Source organism: Peromyscus eremicus, chromosome 3 (assembly GCF_949786415.1).
Source record: "Peromyscus eremicus chromosome 3, PerEre_H2_v1, whole genome shotgun sequence".
Lineage (NCBI taxonomy): Eukaryota > Metazoa > Chordata > Mammalia > Rodentia > Cricetidae > Peromyscus > Peromyscus eremicus.
In genome coordinates, this window is record NC_081418.1 from 112,209,991 (window position 1) to 112,229,747 (window position 19,757).

At 45.8% G+C, this 19,757-nt stretch overlaps 1 protein-coding gene across 1 annotated transcript in view; it reads right to left on the bottom strand.

The window, feature by feature from the left end:
- Positions 1-12,632, bottom strand: part of Rybp (RING1 and YY1 binding protein) — a 53,235-nt gene extending 40,603 nt beyond the window's left edge. Inside the window, exons 1-2 of the mRNA XM_059258283.1 lie at positions 12,517-12,632; positions 11,750-11,875 (exon numbers count right to left, since the gene is read on the bottom strand). Coding sequence (XP_059114266.1) covers positions 11,750-11,875; positions 12,517-12,548 — 158 coding nt within the window. The 5' untranslated portion in view covers positions 12,549-12,632. The remainder of the gene's footprint in view (positions 1-11,749; positions 11,876-12,516) is intronic.
- Between the last annotated feature and the right edge of the window lie 7,125 nt (positions 12,633-19,757).

Here is a 19,757-nt window from a genome sequence, read left to right on the forward strand (position 1 = left end):
TTAAAGCCATGTTCTATTCTTTTTCGTGCAAAGTATTCTACTCTGTAGAAATATTTCTCCTCTAATGAAACATAGTTGGGTTTTTTGTTTTTACTAATTTGGAGGTTTGGCAAAGCTGTGAATAGCTTTTGTGTGAGTGCAAGTTTTCATTTCTTTGGGCTTAAAGATCAAGGGGTAATAATTGCTAGGTCATATGGTATGTGTATGTGTAGGAAAAAAATCTGACAGACTATTTTCCAGAGTGGAATACACAGTATACATTCTCACCAACAATGGGATTGGTCTCAAGCCACTTTTAGTAACTAAAATATTCCAAAGCTGTAACATACTTTAAATAATACATAACATTTAAAGATAATTTTATTAAAATATATTAATTTCTTTAATGTGTATGTATGCACATACTCATGAGCATGTTATAGCATACTTGGGCAAATCAATGGATAACCCACAGGACTCAGTTCTCTCCTAGTATCATATGAGTTCCATATACCGAACTCAGATTTGTCAGGCTTAGTGGAAAGCATCCTGGCTCACAGAGCCATCTTGCTGGCCCCTGAATCTTCACTCTAACACAATCAATGTCTATAGAGAAATTTTTATGGGCCAGTCATACAAATTCCTCCAAGTCATACCATTGGATCACAAAATACATGTATTCTAAAAGCATAATTTAAATAAATTTATGTTATCAACCAAAGGTCTATGAGAATCTTCATTTCCCAACCTAAATTTTTTTTCAATCTTTAACATTTCATTTGCTCCTATTTAACAATGAGGGAAAGTTAAGTTTTCCTTTGATTACCAACTTGATTTGTAGTTTTGTTTTTTGAGACAGAGTCTCACTATGCCACCCCATCTCACATAGAACTCATACACACAGACCAGGCTGGCCTCCACTCTCAAGAGATCTACCTGCCTCTGCGTACCCTAAAGCTTGTGCCACCTTGCCTTCACAAGCAGGTATCAATCACATCAGTGTATCTTTCAACTGTACTGTGTCTCATGTTTGATTTAAAAGCTGGATTCCGCCAGGCGGCGGTGGTGCACGCCTTTAATCCCAGCACTCGGGGAGGCAGAACCAGGCGGATCTCTGCGAGTTCAAGGCCAGCCTGGTCTACAGAGCGAGATCCAGGATAGACACCAAAACTACAGAGAAACCCTGTCTCGAAAGCCAAAAAACAAACAAACAAACAAATAAAGCTGGATTCCTCAACAGTTAAGAGTACATACTGCTATTGCAGAGGACCGGAGTTTGGCTCCCAGCGGCCACATCGGGCAGCACATAAGCTACTCCAGCTCCAGGAGATCCAATCTCTTCCAGTTCTTCTGTGGGTGCCTTCACTCCTCACATGCACACACAGGCAAATATACATCATTTTTAAAATTTTTTAAGAAAATGTTAAATCTTTTAAAAACTGAGTTGTGGTTTTAAAAAAAGAAAAGCTGGGTGTAGTGGTGTATGTCTTTAGTACCAGCACTCAGGAGGCAAAAGCAGGTGGATCAGAGTTTGAGGCCAGCCTGGTCTACAGAGCGAGTTCCAGGACAGGGAAATCCTGGTGTGAGGGGAGTAAAATTTTGGCTTTGGATTAAGAAAGACTGACAATTCCTGAAATGACCCTAAACATCCTTCTGCCGTTTTGTACTATGCATGTGTGTGAGGTAACATTCTCAAAATTGTGATTATAAAAATCAAAGTATTACCTCTGAAAAACACAAAAAATGCTTTATGTTCCACATATCCAACATTAAGCTAAGATTTAACTATCTGTATAAAACTAGGTATATCTATCTGGTTAGTATGCAAATTAGCTTTTGTCTCAAATGGTAAAATCACATGCACAGCAACAAGATTTAACACCAAGTATTTGATTTGTATGCCTAGTTTTCATGCCTCTATGCTCTGAGGTCCAAAGTAGAAAAGTTAAAGAAACCCCAATCTGAACCAGCAATTCCAAGATGCACTACCCAGACCAGCAGCATGACACTGCCTGAGAACCTATGAGAAACGCACATAGTATCTTGGTCCTTCTAGAAAACAAACAATCTACAACAAAGCAGAATTTTCGCCTGTCTACAAATAAGGAATTCAAAAATATAAAATGTTCACAAAACATCTTCCTTAAAAGCACCCAAAAGCTTTGAAGTCTCTCATTCATACAGCTTACCTTCCCCATTCCCACGTGGTGCTACCACCTATCCCATTTTGTCAACAAAACCTCCTATTACAATACAGCACCAAGGAAAGTGGACTCAATGAATAAACTCAAAAACAATTTCTACTGGTGACAATGAGAATGTTTCTATTTTTGTTTGGTCTCTAAATATCCTGTAACATTTTCTTCCTATCAAGGGCACCAGTGGGTTCTAGAGTTTATCAATCTTTACTGTTATTCTTTACTCACACAGTAAAAATTTACTAATAATGGGCTGTAGCGATGGCTCAGCTGTTAAGAACACTGGATGCTCTTCCAGAGTACCTAAGTTTGATTCCCCACACAGTGGCTCACTCACGACCATCTCTAACTCCAGTTCTGGGGACCCAGCACCCTCTTCTGGCTTCCACAGGTACCAGGCAGGCATGTGGTGCACACATATATGCAGTCAAAATACTCACATATTATACATAAATGAATGAATAAACAATCTAACAAACAACTGCTCTTCCAGAGGACCTGATTTTGGTTCCCAGAATCCACAGCCCTGTAACTCCATCTCCAGGTGACTCTCACACATCCAACCTCTGCAGGCACTTGCACTCATGTGCATATATCCATACAGCCACAAAATTAAAAAAATAAAGACAAGTTACTAACAATTGACAAGGTGCTGAAGTAACACTGCAGAGAGTGCAAAGCGCCATGTTTAAGGAGTTCAGCATTAGAACTGAGCATGAGTAGTGACCCAGCTCAACTATTCTTTAGTTTTTACTATCCCCCTTCTACTTAGTAACAGATTCACTAAGCTTGGCCAATCATATGACCACACATTAGACAACAACCCAGGAATTGGTCAAGAAATCTGAATCTTACAGTCAGTCAATCAGTTTTAATGACACTTCTTACAGGTGACATGGACCACTAAATGGTTTTGGGTTTGGGGGCTTAAAGCAGCTTGAATCAAGAGTCTGACGTCTTTTCTAAGAGAAGGGTTAGCAAACCTCACAGCCTACATGACATCTGAGCTGTTCTTAGAAAGCAGTTACCAAGTGTGTTTTCTCTCTATGACTAACCACCACGTTGTAAGATTCATCATGCTGAGGAAACTGGCATTCTTTTAATCTCTTGTCCTTCCAAAGGCCACCAAAGTTTCTTATCTGTATTTTCTGTGCTCTTTAATGGTACAGAAAAATACATTGTCTTAACTCAAAGGCTTTTTTACATACCCCTAAATCCTTCCCATTGTTTTTTGGTTGGTTTGGTTTTTTGTTTTGTTTTGTTTTGTTTTCCAACCACAAGATAAAACAGATATTCTAAATTGGCTAAAAGGAAAAAAGAAAGTATCTAACTCTGCTTCAAAATTGTACCTGTTTACCTCATGATCCCAACCCTCAATTTCTGAGTAATACTAGAGCTCATTTTTGCCACCATAGGGTCAATCACTGCACAGAAATGAAAATATAGCTAAATAAATGAAGTGAATGAGTCAAGACTTCAACAAAATACAAGCAATTACTCCAAATTACTCAACAAAATAGAACAAAGGGTACAAAGGTGAAACTGCCATAAGTAGGAGGTGTAATGTCAAGTTATAGGTGTGTTAAAACAGCAGAATGGACAGAGGGCTTCCAACACTGGTCAGAACTCTTTGGCCATCTGTAAGCTGCACTGGGTGCCCGTTTACAAAGAAGCAATCTGCCTCTTCAAAATTGGTTTATCCCATACAATCAACCCCTTGCTTCATTTCCAGACTTTCCAATGACTTCTGGCTGCTAAAATTACCACCTGGGCTACTAAGATAATACTTATGACAATTGATATTCAAGTGTGCCACAAAACACCATAGCTCAAAACCACTCCAGAAACTACTTGAAATGCACTGCTTCTTGCCAAGGCTTTCTGGTCTTACATTTAAGCCACAGTGCCTGTTTAGGAAACAAAACCAGAAAAACAAGAATATTATAGGAGCACACTTCAGGGAGACAATGTTCACCTAACTCAGTAACATTAAACACACAGGAGGAAAGCCTTCATACATGAAAGAACATTTGCTAGAACTCAAAACTGAGGCTGGGTGGGAGTGTTGCTCCAGCACACATTAGGCAATGGTTTTTGATCTCCAGAACTACAAACAACCAAAAGAACTGTAACTATTTCTTCAAGTCTTTATTTGCTCTACAGAGCAGACATCAGTGAACCCCTAGGAGCTGCCAGGAAAAAAAAAATGATAAAAACCAACACCCTGTCCTCCAACAAGGTGACAACAGAGGAAGACTGGCAAATCAAATATATACAAATATATACAAATACACACACACACACACACACACACACACACACACACACACACACACGATAGGATGAGTGCAACAGAAATAGAAAATAGAAAAAGCCCTTAAAGGAAAATAGAGGAAAACCCATGGATGTATGAAGTAAGACATGGTCCACACTCAGAAAACACTAAACCATTTTGTATGGAACAAACATGTTCTGTATAGAAGGCAGATGGGGTAGAAGCAAGCTGCTTCCAGAACTCCTGAAGACAGACACAGAAAAAGACCAAACCATAATATCTTTTGAGATACTCAGGATTTAAATTTCCTCCTAAAAGAATGTGAACCAGGGGCTGGAGAGTTGGCTCAATGGTTAAGAGCACTGGCTGACCTTCCAGAGGAACTGAATTCAATTCCCAGCAACCACATGGTGGCTCACAACCATCTGTAATGAGATCTGGCACCCTCTTCTGGCCTCCAAGCAGAACACTGTATACAAAAAAAAATAATTGTTAAAAAAAAAAAAAAAAAAAAAGCGGTGGTGGCACACACCTTTAATCCCAGCACTCTCCCAGCACTCGGAAACAGAGGCAGGCGGATCTCTGTGAGTTCAAGGCCAGCCTGGTCTCCAAAGCCAGTTCCAGGAAAAGCGCAAAGCTACACAGAGAAACCCTGTCTGGAAAAACAAAAACAAGCAAACAAAAAAGAATGTGAGCCAGGAGATAATTTGAAGTAGGATTTGTGAGTGTGATCTGTGTGGCACCTTCGGGAAACACTTTCAGAACTCAGCTTTTCAACCTATGGATTGAATTGCCTTTAAACTGCTCAAATGGAGAAGCAGTCCAGGAAGCAGATATATCGTACTCAAGCATGGGGGTGATGATGAGAGATTAATAATGATGGTGAGTAGAGACTAATAATTAACAGTCTCTGGGAATGCAAACATTTGGAAGAGAAAGTCAAAGAATGTAATGATGGACTGAGATGCTGTTCAATTGCAGAGCACTTGTCTACACACATGCGGCCCTGGAGTCTATCACTAAGCACCTAAAGAGTTAAAAAGAGGTTAGGAGAAACAGGGTATACAGTCCAGGTGTGATCCATTAATCCAGGCAAGGAGGCTGAGGATCCTGAGTTCAAGCCCAGCATCAGCCAGTCTATACAACCAATCTTACATTCAAAAACAATGAGGCCTTCTTCAAGGAAGAGACTGTTTCCACTTTAAACAATCACTGACTCGTACATGTTCAGTCACACCATGTCCATCATCACAGTTACTACTTGGTTCTCATTGGCTGTTGTTTCTTGGAAGAAGTTCCCCATTTACTTATTAATCAGTATTTTGAAATAGCAGTGACTGACAAGCTCCGACGGGTGTAATGAGTGGCATGTACCAGAGACTGAAACTGAGGCAAAAGAACTTATGGTTCAAGGCCAGCCTAAGCTACATACTGAGTGCCAGGTCAGCCTGGGATAGCTGAAATTCTGCCTCAAAAAAAAAGACTGCTAAACAATACAGCCAATGAGAGGTGAGAATCAATTTCCTTTTATGACCTCTACAAGTTTCACACCTTTCAGTCCACTCATACAAAAGGATAAAACTCTGGTCTGTTGTGGTGGCCCACACCTTTATGCAAAGACAAGAGAATCTCTGAGATCTTGATCTACATAACAGAGACTCTGCCTAAAATAAATAAATAAATAAATATGGGGGGTGGGTGACAGACTGAAGATACAAAAGGGATAATCTGAGGGCAGCTGCTCAGAGAGGGAAACTCAGATGGCCTGAGAATAAAACATCACTGATAAATAAAATAAACAAGAACTGCTCACAGCATCATAGTTGATCTACTCAGCCTAACAGTGAGTTAAAACATAAGGAAAACTAATCACCCCAATGATAAAACATGAGACAGTACACAAGGGGTTTCTGGGAACATTCTCCAAACAATTTGAAGACTCCGGAACACCAAGTTACAAGCATGTACTTACTCTGTAGAAACTCATGAAGCATTTAAACGTGAACACTACCCACAGGTAAAGCAAGGACTACTGTAGGGAGCAAAGACAATACCACAAGGAAGGAAAGAACTGACCAAGGGACAAGAGAGAAAACAGGCCAGAGAGAAACAGAATGTTAGCTGCTCAAGTCCAGAATCCTACTCTGAGCACTTAGTCAAAAAGCTGGTCTGGTAGTTCTTTTGGTAAGCTACAGAAATACAGCAGTGTATGTATAATCTCCTATCCTAGTGATTAAAAAAACATTGAAGGATGCTAACTGGCCTACATTTAACATACAACATACAACTAAGTCGAGTACCCTAGGACTCACAATGTAAACATCATCCGAACTAAGAGTTGAACAGCACACATAAATCTGTAGAACTCACTCTCCTCTGGCTCCAAAGGCAGGCAGCATCAGCACACCTAAACAGGCAAATACAGACAGCAGCACTGTCCATCTGTCCGTAGAGCAGCCTCCACCTGCCCTCACACTCCTCTATGCTCATTACCACATTCTTCAGGGCATCCATCAAAAGTTGAAATGATCTTAGTTTGCTGTTTATGTATTTTCTCTTCCCTCTCCATAGTATTCAATTCTATGAGAACAGGAACTTTGCCTGTCTTTGGACCACTGTGCATATACAGTCTGATGGCTCTGTACATAATAAAAACTTGTCAAGTGATCAGGTAAATTATCAACCCAGGTAATTTACTTTAAGGTCACCATGTATAACCTAAGATCAAGTCAGTACCAATGAATTGGTCAGTTCAATACAATAACACAAAATAAATTATTACTCAACTTCTGGTAAGAGTAATCTCGAAAACTTCCAGCTTTGAAAGGAGCATTCAGCTCAAAGGTTTGGTAAGGTGTAATGATTTGGAAAACAGAGGGAATTTTTGAAATGTATTTTACAGAGTATTTCTATGATAGACAAACATTACAATGAAGCCAATGTGGCTCAAGGTGCAAAACCACAGTTGTGGATTCTCAGGAAATATGGGTAAGAGGCCTGGAAGTCTTACTATCTGAAATATACTGACAGATGCACTTTGGTTCCAGCAAAGATCATAACTTTATTGTGGTTTTTCCACAAAACTTTTCTAATGCTTAGTGACTTCTCAACAGACTGAGTTGTCTTTTCACATTCATTGATACATAGGAACAGGATCATGTGACTCTCCCACCCACCTGCCATCTTATACATACAAAAATGCTCCTTATCTCCCCATCTGGCAAAGCTGGGTGTACCACCGCGGTGCAGAGGCAACCTTCCAACAGTCCACAACTACTTTAGGCTCCACTGTTAACTTTGCTGTGTATCAACGAATGTGATGAGAGGAAATCAACTGACATGGTAATGTTCTAAAAACTTGGAATGTGGTGATAGCAGCACTCTTTCAAATGACTTAAGAAAAAAAATCACTTAATTGCACTCATGATGAGTGAATGTTATGATATGTAATGTATGCCCCCAATAAAGCTCGCTTTAAAAAAATTCACAGACTGGAGGGATTGTTCAATGGTTAAGAGCACTTGAGGTATTCAAAGGACCAGAGTTCAAGTCTCAGAATCTGTATCAAGGCAGCTAACAACCACCTGTAACTCTACCTGGTCCAGGGAATCTGATACCTTTGCTCACCTGCACATACATCATACATATCTGCAGAACTAATAATAAAAATAAAAGATAACTTCTTTAAAAAATCAGTTAAAGACTAGAGAATAAGAATGGTTAAGAAATTATAGACTAGAAAAGGCCAGATTTAATAACACACACCTGTAATACCCAAACTAGAGAGATTAGCAAGGGCCCAGGAGTTCAAAGCCAGCCCAGGCTATGTAGTCAGTTGCAAGCTATTCTGGACCCTACCTCAAAAGCATACAGACGCATGAGCCTGGAGAGATGGCTCAGTGGTTAAAAGCACTGACCTGCTCTTCCAGAGGACCTGGGTTCAATTCCCAGCACCCACATGTAGCTCACAACTGTCTGTAACTCCAGATTTAGGGGATCTGACACCCTCACACAGCCATACATGCAGGCAAAACACCAATGCACATAAAATAAAAAATCAATTATCTTTGAAATAATTTTAAAAAAGAAAAAAATTACAGACCCAACATGCACTTCATAATTATCTCTAAAATACAGACCTTAGCCCAGCAGAATCATTCACAAGTAATAAATGAACAAATATAAAGAGGTATGCCTGCCCCCAGACCATCCCACTACTAGATCCCACTCCTTTTCCCTTGGGGCTTTTCTAACTGTCCCTTTCACTCTGCTCTATGCCACTCCACAAAGTCCCCATTCTAAATTAATTAACTAGCTACCTGCAGAGTTAAAAAGACTACTGTACATTGCAATAGAAGTAAAAAGCTGGTAGCTGTTTTTGCAGAAATCAGTTTTCCTTTTCTAAAATAAATGGAGGGAATCCTGCTAGTTGATTCCCAAGCCAGGCTGTTCCTATCCCATTTTTACACATCTCTGGCGGTCTTTACAGCTTTGATTAGTTTACCTGGGTACATGTTCCACATCCTTTTAACACACGCACCCCTTCCCTTCAGCTGCTTCTTTCACATCCTAGGAACTTCATAAATGCTCTTTAGATGATGTGTAGTATTTTCATACTTAAATGAGGGATATCAACCCTGTCCCCAAAGGGCAAACAGCTCGGTGTCCTATTGGTCTAGCACTAATTTAAAGCTGTTTTTCCTGGGTTGACTGGTTGATGCCAGCAGCAATAAAAACAATAGTAATCAACAACTCCACAATAACTACCGGCCAGCTAACCAGATAAGGCTGTTTAAACACTAGCTCAGAGCAACAAAACCATGTGTGTCAGCAAACACTATTTCTAAATTGCCAATTTTCATCTATTACTCACCATCCAACCCCCAACCACCAGGCTGGGTTGAAGTTCCTATAGACATAACTTTAATGCCCAGTACTGCAAAAACAAACCGGAAAAACAAATTAAGTTTTCTACTGCCACCTGATTAATACTATGAAAGAGAGAAAATGGCAAGATCCTATGAAATCTTGGAAGTACAAAACTATTTGCAAGAAAAAGGCTCAAGAGAAAATACTGTAATAGCCAATATTCCAAAGAAATCAAGGGATACATAACGGCTAGGAGAGCAGAACACTAGTCATATTTGCTCCTTATTCATGAAACCCATGAATAACACAGAAAACCAAAAATGTTACTTGCATTCCACTTAATGACTTCTGAACAGATCTAAAACACTGAAGTATTGGTAACAACCAAAACCAAACAACCTCTATCCAAAAAGAGTTATCATGACTGGTATTTTAAAGATCTGTGCAATCTGTATTCTGAACCTACTGAATGACTCAACTGCATGAAAGTCCTGAAAGACATCACTTTATCCATTTTTCTGAATTGACAGACTCTCAAATATCCTAAAATTTCACTGTCATCTGTGGCTCTGAAAACTTTAGACAAAATATTAAGGTCAACACCTTTCACGTGTTTCCAAAAAGTTGGTGAGTCAGGTTTTTCAATAAAAGTAGAAACTGAAAAGCATTTCAAGATGAGATAATTATTCCCAGCAATACATCAGATGTAAACTTTTAAAACCGGCTGAAATGTTCTCTTCACCAGCATGGTTCTCAAGTTCTTACTAGTTTCCTGGTCATTTACTTGAACATCATCTACAGTAACACTCAAAGCAAAACCACAATAAAGAGCTTTGGCCTCAGAGGGATTCTACATGTAAAAAACATTACTCATAAATAATATACAGTTACTATTGATTTAAGTAACAAATACATTTCTAAACTTTCATGCTGCCTGATGGAATCCCCAATTTTAGATAGCAGAACAAAACCCACAGAAATGGGTTTTCCATTTAACTAAATTTATTATAATACAAAAATCTGACATGAATTTACTTTAAAAAAAAAAAAAAGCAAAAACAACCTACTAGCTTAGCTGGGTGTGGTGACAACAGTCTACAATCCCAGCACTTAGGAGGCTGAGGCAACAGGATTTCAGTTCCAGATTAGCTCCAAACATCGTAAGATGCTATCTTAGTAGAGGAAAAACTACTTATGGGGAAATACATTACGGTTCTTGAGTTTTGATTCAAAAGTCCCTTTTCTTAAGAGCTAGTGAAATTCAAAAACAGTCTACCAGTAACTTAACTAGGGCAATTCATTCTAGTTACAGACGTGCAGCTGAGCCTCTTTAATCCCAAGTGAAAGCAGAGCAACGAGACCCTGACAGGACACCTCACTCAGAACATCCAGGTGGAGCTGCAGTCATGCTGGGATGCTGCCACCAACCCAAAATCAAGCACCTGCCTAAATGAAACTTTTGGCCGTCAACCTCAAATCCTGAAAGGTCCTAACCTCACTCTCACTTTCTATGTGCTCTGAAGACAAGTCTCTTTATAGGAGAGGGAGAACCTAACTCTTATCAACAGAAATCCAAATAAAAGTTACAACAACTAGAAGACTATAAAATGAGTTTTTACATTTTACCTAAGTCCATTTTAATGTCACCTCTAGAAGCAGTACCAACTCATTTGCTGTCTATCACACGCAGTTAACCAACCACTCTCATCTCAATAGAAAAGAAATCCTTCCAATGTTTTAATACAAAACCATCACACACAAACTTCAAAAATCAATTCATCTCAACATTACACGCATCTCTTCACCATTCTGCATAAGCTAGTAACCAAGAAAAAAAAAAAGAAAAGAAAAAACACCACACACATCAGCAACCCCCTTGCACTTTTCCAACCCTCCAATATGTATCTTCAAGTGCAAAAAAGAAGAGACACTTGCAACTCAAGACAGAAAAAGGCACAACCCAGTCTTACTGTACTACCATACCACCATTAAAAACTCAGGAAAAAACTAATTCCGGACAAATTAAAACCACTCTGCACACGGCAAAAACAAAAAGGTCCTAATGTCCTACAATCCATAGCAATATCCCCACTTCCTCTCTCCCTTCGGGGAGCCAATACCAACAAGCCAAAGGAACCAAGTGTCAAATAAATCCAGTGTCTGTCTGAAACAAGACAAAAACCTGGGAAAATTCCCTCCCATAAACCCTTTATTCCAGCACGAGGCACTGCACCCAACTTTAAATGGCAAACAACCCAAACCACATCCCCCACCCCCAAATGCAAAACAAGGGTCGTAATCAACAAGTTGGCAAGAGGGCGATCAATAATAATAAAAGTACGACTCCCCTTCTCCTCCGCACAGCAAAGAGATAAATAAAGCCACAACAAGTCTTTCAACAAAAGCTAGCACACACGTCTTTCAGTACCTGGTGGAGGTGCCTTTCCGCACATCGCAGATGCTGCATTTAAAGGCTTCGGCGCTGTTCCTGAAGGTGCAGACGCTACAATCCCAAAAGCCTTCGTCTGCGGCAGGTTTCGCTTGTCTTTTTGGCCTTCCGAGGAGTCGGGAACCGATGGGAGGATGGAGAGAGAGGAGAGAAACAGGCGCTGGTGAGCCGTCGTCATTTCACAGGAATCCGACGCTGGAAACTTCTCGCGGCGACCACCCATCTACCCCACTGGCGGGCACCGGGGCCGGAGGCCGCCGGGCAGCGCGGAGCCGTGCGCCCCCTCCGGCCCCGGGAACCGAGCGCCTGGCGGCGACGGCTCACGCGGGGCCGCGCCGGGCGCAGGAAGCGGGCCGACTCGTGGACGCGAGCGCGGGGCGGCGGGGGCGCGGCGCGGGCCGCGGGCCGGATCCCGAAGGCGGCGGGCAGCCGGGACGGCCGGGCGGCGGCGCGGAGGAGGCCGGCGCCGCGCGCTGCCCGCCCCTGCTCGCGCCCTCCCGCCCGCCCCACCTGGTTAAATCTCCCTTTGTCTGGGCGGAGCGGCGACGGCGGAGGGCGGCTGAGGAGGAGCCGCCATGGCTGCGGCGCGCACGGCCGCCGGCCCGAGCGGAGCGACACCGCCTCCCTCCGCCCCCGGGTCTCCATCTTAGCGCGCCTCCCCCGCGCGGCCGCTCCGGCCTAGTCGCCGGCGTCCCCGCCCGCCGCGGCCGCCCTCCCCTTCCGCCCCCTCGGCGCCCGGCAGGTACCTGGTCGGGCTCTTCTTGTCGCCCATGGTCATGGACGGGCTGGCCCCCGGCGCCCCACAGCTGCGCGCGCCGCCGCTCAGAGGAGAAGCGCGGTCCGCAGCGTCGCGGAGCGGCCCCCGCCCTCCCGCGCCGCCCGCCCGCCCGCCCTCCGCCGCTGGGCTCAAGCTCCGGCCGCCGCCGCCGCCGCCGCCGCTGCCGCCGCCAGTCTCCGGACGAGACTAGTCCCCGCCAGCGCCGCCTCCGCCGAGTGACTGACGAGGGGCGGGGCCGGGCGCCGCGCGTCATGCGCCGGCCAGCCAATAGGAGGGCGACGACCGGCGCCGCGGGGGCGTGGCGTGGCGCGCGGGAGGGCGGGGCGCGGCGGGGGGGGCGGGGCGGCCGGCGTGCGTGCCCGGGAGTGTGTGCGCGCGGGGGGCGCGCGTGCCTGCCGGTGGCCCCCGCGGCCCCGGCGCGTCTGAGCGTGCGAGCCCGGCGGGGAGCACGTGGCCGTGCCCGCGGGCCCCCGCGGCTCTCTGGCGGCCCCTACTCGCCTCGGAGCCCTGTGCGGCCGCTGCTGGGACTCTCGCCCCGCAGCCGCTCCGCCGAAGTAGTTCCGCGCAGTTTGCGCGCGCCGCGGGGGGCTGCGCCTCGAGGCCCGCGTCTCCCGCACTGCCGCTCCTGCCACGCGGGGCTTTGTGGCCGCCTCCCCCGAGTGGCCCTCCCCGGCGACAGCCAGCCCCGCACCCTTCTGGGCCCGGGCGCCGGAGGGAACTCTGGAGAGGGTGTGGCGGAGCCGCGGGCCCCCGCAGCCGAAATAGGGCGTTTCCCCGGGGAAGTTGCTGTTCAGATCCAGGCGACCACATGCCTGCTTTCCAACCTCGAGCCGCACGGCCCCTGCCTCAGAGAAATGAGGCTCCTAAGGCTCCTCCCAGGGAGGGCACCGTGGATGGAAAGCACGCTGACCTGTACCCCGCACTTAGGAAGTGTCTGGGCCCGACTCCATTCCCTCCGGCGCCAGAGGTTGGAAGGTGGGAAAGATCGGTAACCCTCACTTTTCTGCCTTGCTCCAAGAGTGCTCTTGCCACCGGTTGTATCTCGGGGCCCTCCACCCCCAGGAACTGGCAAGGAACCTTGGGGGGATGTCTGAAGAGTAAAGGAAGCCCCAGGTCGGGAAGGAACAGGACCAGTGGGTGATGCTAAAAGGTGGGGGCAGGGATGGGATGTGGAGGACAGATAAGAGCAAGCCCAGGCTCTGGTTGACGTGCAAACTCAAAAGTAGGTTCTTATCAGGACTGGCTCTTGGGAGAAGAGCAGAGCTGGAGACCCGCTGAAGCTACCGTAGAGCGGGAAGCAGGAAGTCTTGGGATCTGAAGGGAGAGAATAAAAGAGGGAGGCAATGTGACCAAGATAAGCTTGATCAGCACTAGATGTCCTCCAAGCAGGCACACCCAGAAGGGCCAAGCTATACTGGTCAGCAAGGGTCAGCAACCTCCCAGGCCTGGGCCACTTACTGCTTCTTAGGAATGAAGGAGGAAGGATGGAGTCCCTGGGGCAGAGGGGCCAGAGATAGCCAAGGAATGTGTATGTTAAGGCATGGCCCACGGCCAGCAGCTTTGGCCTCTAGGGTCGGCCTGGCGTGCTTCCAGCACTCTGCCCCTGGTGCATTTAAAAAAAAAAAAAAAAGTCCCTTTGGAGGGGGAGGCAGGGAACCACTAAAGGGTTGCAGCTCAGTTCCTGCCTAGCAAAAAGGTCCTGGGTTACATCCCCAGGCACTGGGTAAATACACAAAGAATAAGCAATCTCCCTGCAAACCCCATCCACAGAGGGCAGGGAGATTTATGCAGAAGTAGAAAGAGACCGTTCTTGCACCGCAGTGCATATAGTCATGGCCTTGTATGCACCATGGAGGTGAAGGTGGGCTAAGGTTTTTCACCATCCTGGTGCAACCCAGCTCCAACCCCAGGTAATCACTCTACTTCAACTTAACTCAGCCAAGGTTAGCTTGGTCTCTTCATGAACTATCCTTGGGGTTATGTGGTGTGCCTCAGGTAGAACTTTTTCCTCCCCGTAGTGGAGAAGAACCCCATGGCTTTCTTGGTAAGCAAGCACGGCCACTGAGTGGTAGTTTAACCTGAGCCCTGGCACTTCTTCCTCGGCAGAGTATCTTTGGTAATTCTTCCATTCTGTTGCCTACATCCGAGTCCACACTCTTCTCTTTGCTTAATCTTGTAGACTCCCGTTGCAGTCACACCAACATTTATCCATAGGACATTGACTTTTTTCAGGATGTCTTTTTGTGTGTGCATTTGTCCAGTGGTACCTTTGGGGGTTAAGCGGGGGAGAGATTGTTTCTTGAAAGGAGAGTTTCCAGAATAAAGAGCTCATTTCTAGGAACTTACTAGGAGACAGCAGATTCAGGAATTCTGGTTTTAGTCAGTAGTGGGAAATGAGACTACCAGAAGTGTCTTCTAGTTCCAGGAGTACATGGGACACCCTACCCCTAGATTTTGGAGTCCATGCGCCATGGCAGGATGGCTCCAGGCAGAAGGCACTGAAGTCCCAGAGTGGGGAACTTCAACTTGAGCTGGATGGCAGGCAGACCTTCCTCCAAACGTTGCAAGTGAGAGGTGCCCACCCTCCTTGGTCCTCTGGTTCCTGTCTTGAACTTTTGTCAAGAAAGAAGGGGCCAGGCAGTGGTGGCACACGCCTTTAATCGCAGCACTCGGGGAGGCAAAGCCAGGCGGATCTCTGAGTTCCAGGCCAGCTTGGTCTACAAAGCAAGCTCCAGGACAAGACAGGCACCAAAACCACACAGAGAAACCCTGTCTCGAAAAAAAGAAAAGAAAGAAGGGAAGGCAAGAGTGGTGCCGCTCAGCTTTAAATCCCAGGCAGCATCCAGCAGCAGAGGCATGTGAATGTCTGCATTAGAAGCTAGCCTGGTACAGAGACAACGAAGCCAAACTAGTGGGAACTCATGAACTTTAGACCAACAGCTGTGGCGCCTCCATGGGACTGGACTAGGCCCTCTGCGTAAGCCAGACAGTTGTGTAGTTTGATCTGCTTAAGGGGCCCCCTGGCAGTAGGATCAGGATCCATCCCTGGTGCATGAGCTGGCTTTTTTGGAGCCCACTACCTATGGTGGGACACCTGGAACAGCCTTGATGCAGGGGGAGGGGCTTGGGTCTGCCTCTACTGAATGTACCAGGCTCTGCTGACTCCCCACGGGAGGCCTTACCTTGTTGGAGGAGGGAATGGGGGGTGGGTTGTGGGGGGATAGGCTGGAAGGGCGGGAGGAGGGAAGAGAGGGGGATCTGTGGTTGGTATGTAAAATGAATAGAAAATTTCTTAATTAAAAAAAAATATTTAAGACAGGTTAAAAAAAAAAGAGAGAGAAGCTAGCCTGGACTTATAGTGAGTTCCAAGCCAGCCAGGGCTACATAGACCCTGTCTCAAAAAGAAAGGAAAGAAGGAAGGAAGAGAAGTGGGAGGGAGGGAGAGCTCTAGTCTATACAAAGAAAGGGTCTGGAAAGCTGTCAGTGCAGTCCTGGTTTTCAATTTGCTACTGCTCTCAAAGAGCGGTGTGGCCCACGCCTTTAATCCCAGCACTCGGGAGGCAGAGGCCAGCAGATCTCTGTGGGTTCAAGGACAGCCTGATCTACAGAGTGCGTGCCAGGACAGGACACAGAGAAAGCCTGTCTCCAAAAACAACAACAAAAAAATTGCTGCTGCTGATTTAGCCTGAATGCTCTCGGAGGCTGGAACTTTGAGCCTGAGAAATACCTAAAAAAGACATGATAAACAAGTGGGAGAGATAAGCTTGTCTCCGAGTACCTCCAGGCTTGCCCCAGGCCTTCCCATATCACCCTGGTGGTCTGGGACTCCGGCCACAGTCTAGGCTGAAGTTTGCACTGCTCTACAGTGAACTGAGGACAATGAAGGCTAAATGTGAGACCGCTTTGCTCTACCCAAGGAAACAACCACCCATAGAGGGTTCTTAGGAAGAACTTTTTTATTCAAGATTATCGTCTCAGTGTTTTTCTTTTCTTAGATGGATAGCTCATGTCAGTATGCCTTCTTTGTTGTGTTGTCTTTGTTGGGGGATGGGTGTTGGTTTGTTTTTCAGATGGGGTCTCATGTAGCCTGAGTTGGCCCAGAACTCATGAGCCTCCTAACACTGTCTCCCAACTGCTGGGATCATGATAGATGTGTGCCGTACTCTGGCTTATCCTGGCTTTAACAGACTAATGGCAATAGTACATGGGAGTAGGTTTTCTTAAAATGCACTCAGGTGCCTCCAGTTCTAATGGTAGGTTACTTTCCTAAATTCCAGTGATGTCATCCTGGAAGACTTTAGTGCGCTGAGGTCTCAATGACTTTACTGAACCTTTCAGGGCCAGTGGGATTGAAGGGAAGAGGAGGGGGAAAACAGTATCAACGGGTGACTGGAAAAGCCAGCCGAGAAGGTCAGAGACTTAGGAAGGTTAAGATTTCAATTGTAATGGCTAACAATCAATGCCCTACTTTGCAGAGAATGTTCATTTAGGGGTTTAGAGGAAATTACTTCTTGGAGGGACCAACCACTTGGAATTGTCTCCGGAACAGAGCAGAATAGAACTAGATTCCCTTTAGGACCCAGGGCGTGTCCTGATATCACTGGGCACATTCAGAGCATCACACAGGAGCCAGGGTGAGCTTCGAAAGTGGAAGCCCAAGCTGGAGGCTGGTGGAGTGCCCTGGCCATCAGTGCTGAAGCTTACCCCGATTGTGTGTGAGGTTTAGGACCTTTCATTGACCTTCGCCTTGCACAGCAGGAAATGCCACAAGTCACAACTGTGCTGGTGCTGTCACACACACACATACACACACAAATCAATACCGACAAACAAACTGCTGGGCAACATAGCACACAGTTGACTAAAATTAAACTAAATCAGGCCAGGTATGATAGCATATGACTTTAATCCCAGCACTCAGGACACAGAGGCAGGTGGGTCTCTGTGAGTTTGAGGCCAGCCTGGTCCACAGAGTAAGTTCCAGGAAATCCAGGGCTATGTAGAGAGACTGTCCCAAAACAAACCAAACAAACAAACAAACAAATGAGTAAAAGTCTAAAATATCAGGAAGAAAATATAAATAGGCAAGTCTCCTAATAGTATATAAAGATTCTTTACACAATTCGTGAAGAACAAAGGTTCAGGGCTGGGGTTGTAACTGGATGGGTAGAGTAGAGTGGTCTATGCAGGAAGCCCTGGGCTCCATCCCTCACAGCATGCAGGAAGCCCTGGGCTCCATCTTCACAGCATGCAGGAAGTCCTGGGCTTCATCCCCACAGCATGCAGGAAGCCCTGGGCTCCATCCCCACAGCATGCAGGAAGCCCTGGGCTCCATCCCCACAGCATGCAGGAAGCCCTGGGCTCCATCCCCACACTGCATAAATCAGACACAACCATACACCTGGAATCCCAACACTCAAGAGGTGGAGGAGAGTGGTTAGAAGCTCGAGGTCATCCCCAGCTATACAATGAGTTCTAGGCCAGCCTGTGCTACATAAGACCCTGTCTCTAAGCAAATAAATTGTCTTCTCTTTGAAAAGCGCTGTTGAGAAAATGAAAAGAAGGCCCGGACCGGACCGTAGCTCAGTTGGTAATGTGCTTGCCTAGCACATCAGAGGCCCTGGACTCAATCTCCTGTACTACCTAGATCTGACATGCTGGCTCAGGCCTATAAGCCCAGCAGTGGGGAGGTGAGGCAGGGGGATCAGAAATTGAAAGTCCTCTTCAACTATGTTCAAAGTCAGGCTGAGCTGTATGAGACACTATGTCCAAAAAGAGGAGGAGGAGAAAGTGTGCACACACACACAAATGAAAGAAACAGACCTGAAAAAAATGAGGCAAAGACTGGGGGCCAATATTTACAAAATACATAGCTGATAAAGGACTTGCATCCAAAAATATGGCTTACTTTTCCTTATGCAGCCTAATGAAACATGAGCAGAAGATGCAGACAGACATTTCACCAGGAGGTACAGAGATGGCACCACAAACATGTCCAACATCAGGATTCAGGAGGGAACCCACACACAAAGCTGCAGCAATATACCCCCGAGCCTCAGAGTGGCTTAAGTCAGAAAACCCGGCAATGCCAAGTGCAGGGGAGGATGTGGCACTACCCTCCTCCATTACCAGTGGGAGTGCAATATGGTACATTTCCTCTGGAAAAAACAGATTGGCAGTTTCTTACCAAGTTAAACATACACTTGCCGTGTGAGCCAGCAATCCCACTCCTAGGGATTTACCAAGAGACGGGGAGGCATATGTTCACACAAAACATTATAGTTAGATACTTAAAGCTGCTTTTTCATTGGCACCGAAATCTGGCAGCAATCCAAATGCCCTGAGCTGGTCAGTCATTAACACATTGTGGTACATCTACAGCATGGAATACTACTCAGCAGTTAAAAGGGCAAACTACTGGGCAGGCAACAGGATAAATAACAAATGCTTTATTCTAAGTAAGAGAAGCCCATCTCCAAAGATGATTTACTGTGTGATTCCACTCAATAAGATTTTTCTGGAAAAGGTAAAACTAGACAATTTCTTAAGATTCAGTGATCGGATTAAGGCCAATTGATCTGCTGTATGAGGCGCCTTCTCTTTGAGTACTGATGGTCACTGAAAAGAAGTTCTGGAGGACCTTGAAGTGGCATGGGTGACCAGTACTCACAGTTTAATGGCCAGAGTCCCATAGCCACAATCATCAGTGGGAAAGACAATCCCCATGTGCCTCAGAGATGAACAGCAGAAAACATTGGACTGTTCACTTTCTGGCTGTGGGAGTGGGCCTGCTTAAACAGCAGTCAGGAGATCCTTATTTCTGCCTGTGACCGGCACTGCCTTGCTCAGAATGCTCTTAGGACTTCTCATGACACTTAGATTAAGACCCAGAATCTTGCCTGTGGTGTTCCTGGCTCCTTATCTTCGTGCTCATACAGCTTTTTCGGCCCCCAGCTTGACTCTGGGCACGCAGGTGCCTTGCTTTTTTCTGCCAAGCACAGGCCCCCTAAGGCCTCTCTGCCTGTTCACCCATGGATCTCTCCATAGCTCCTAGCTACCTGGTGTCCTGGTGCCTGCTAAACATCCCTCTTCAAAAACCCTTCAGTATCTTACATAGCACGAGCTCAAGTCACCAACACTCTTCAGACTGCTATATTTTCCCTGGGATGATTAAGACTGAGCCTTCACACAGCAGCTTCCCCAGAATTC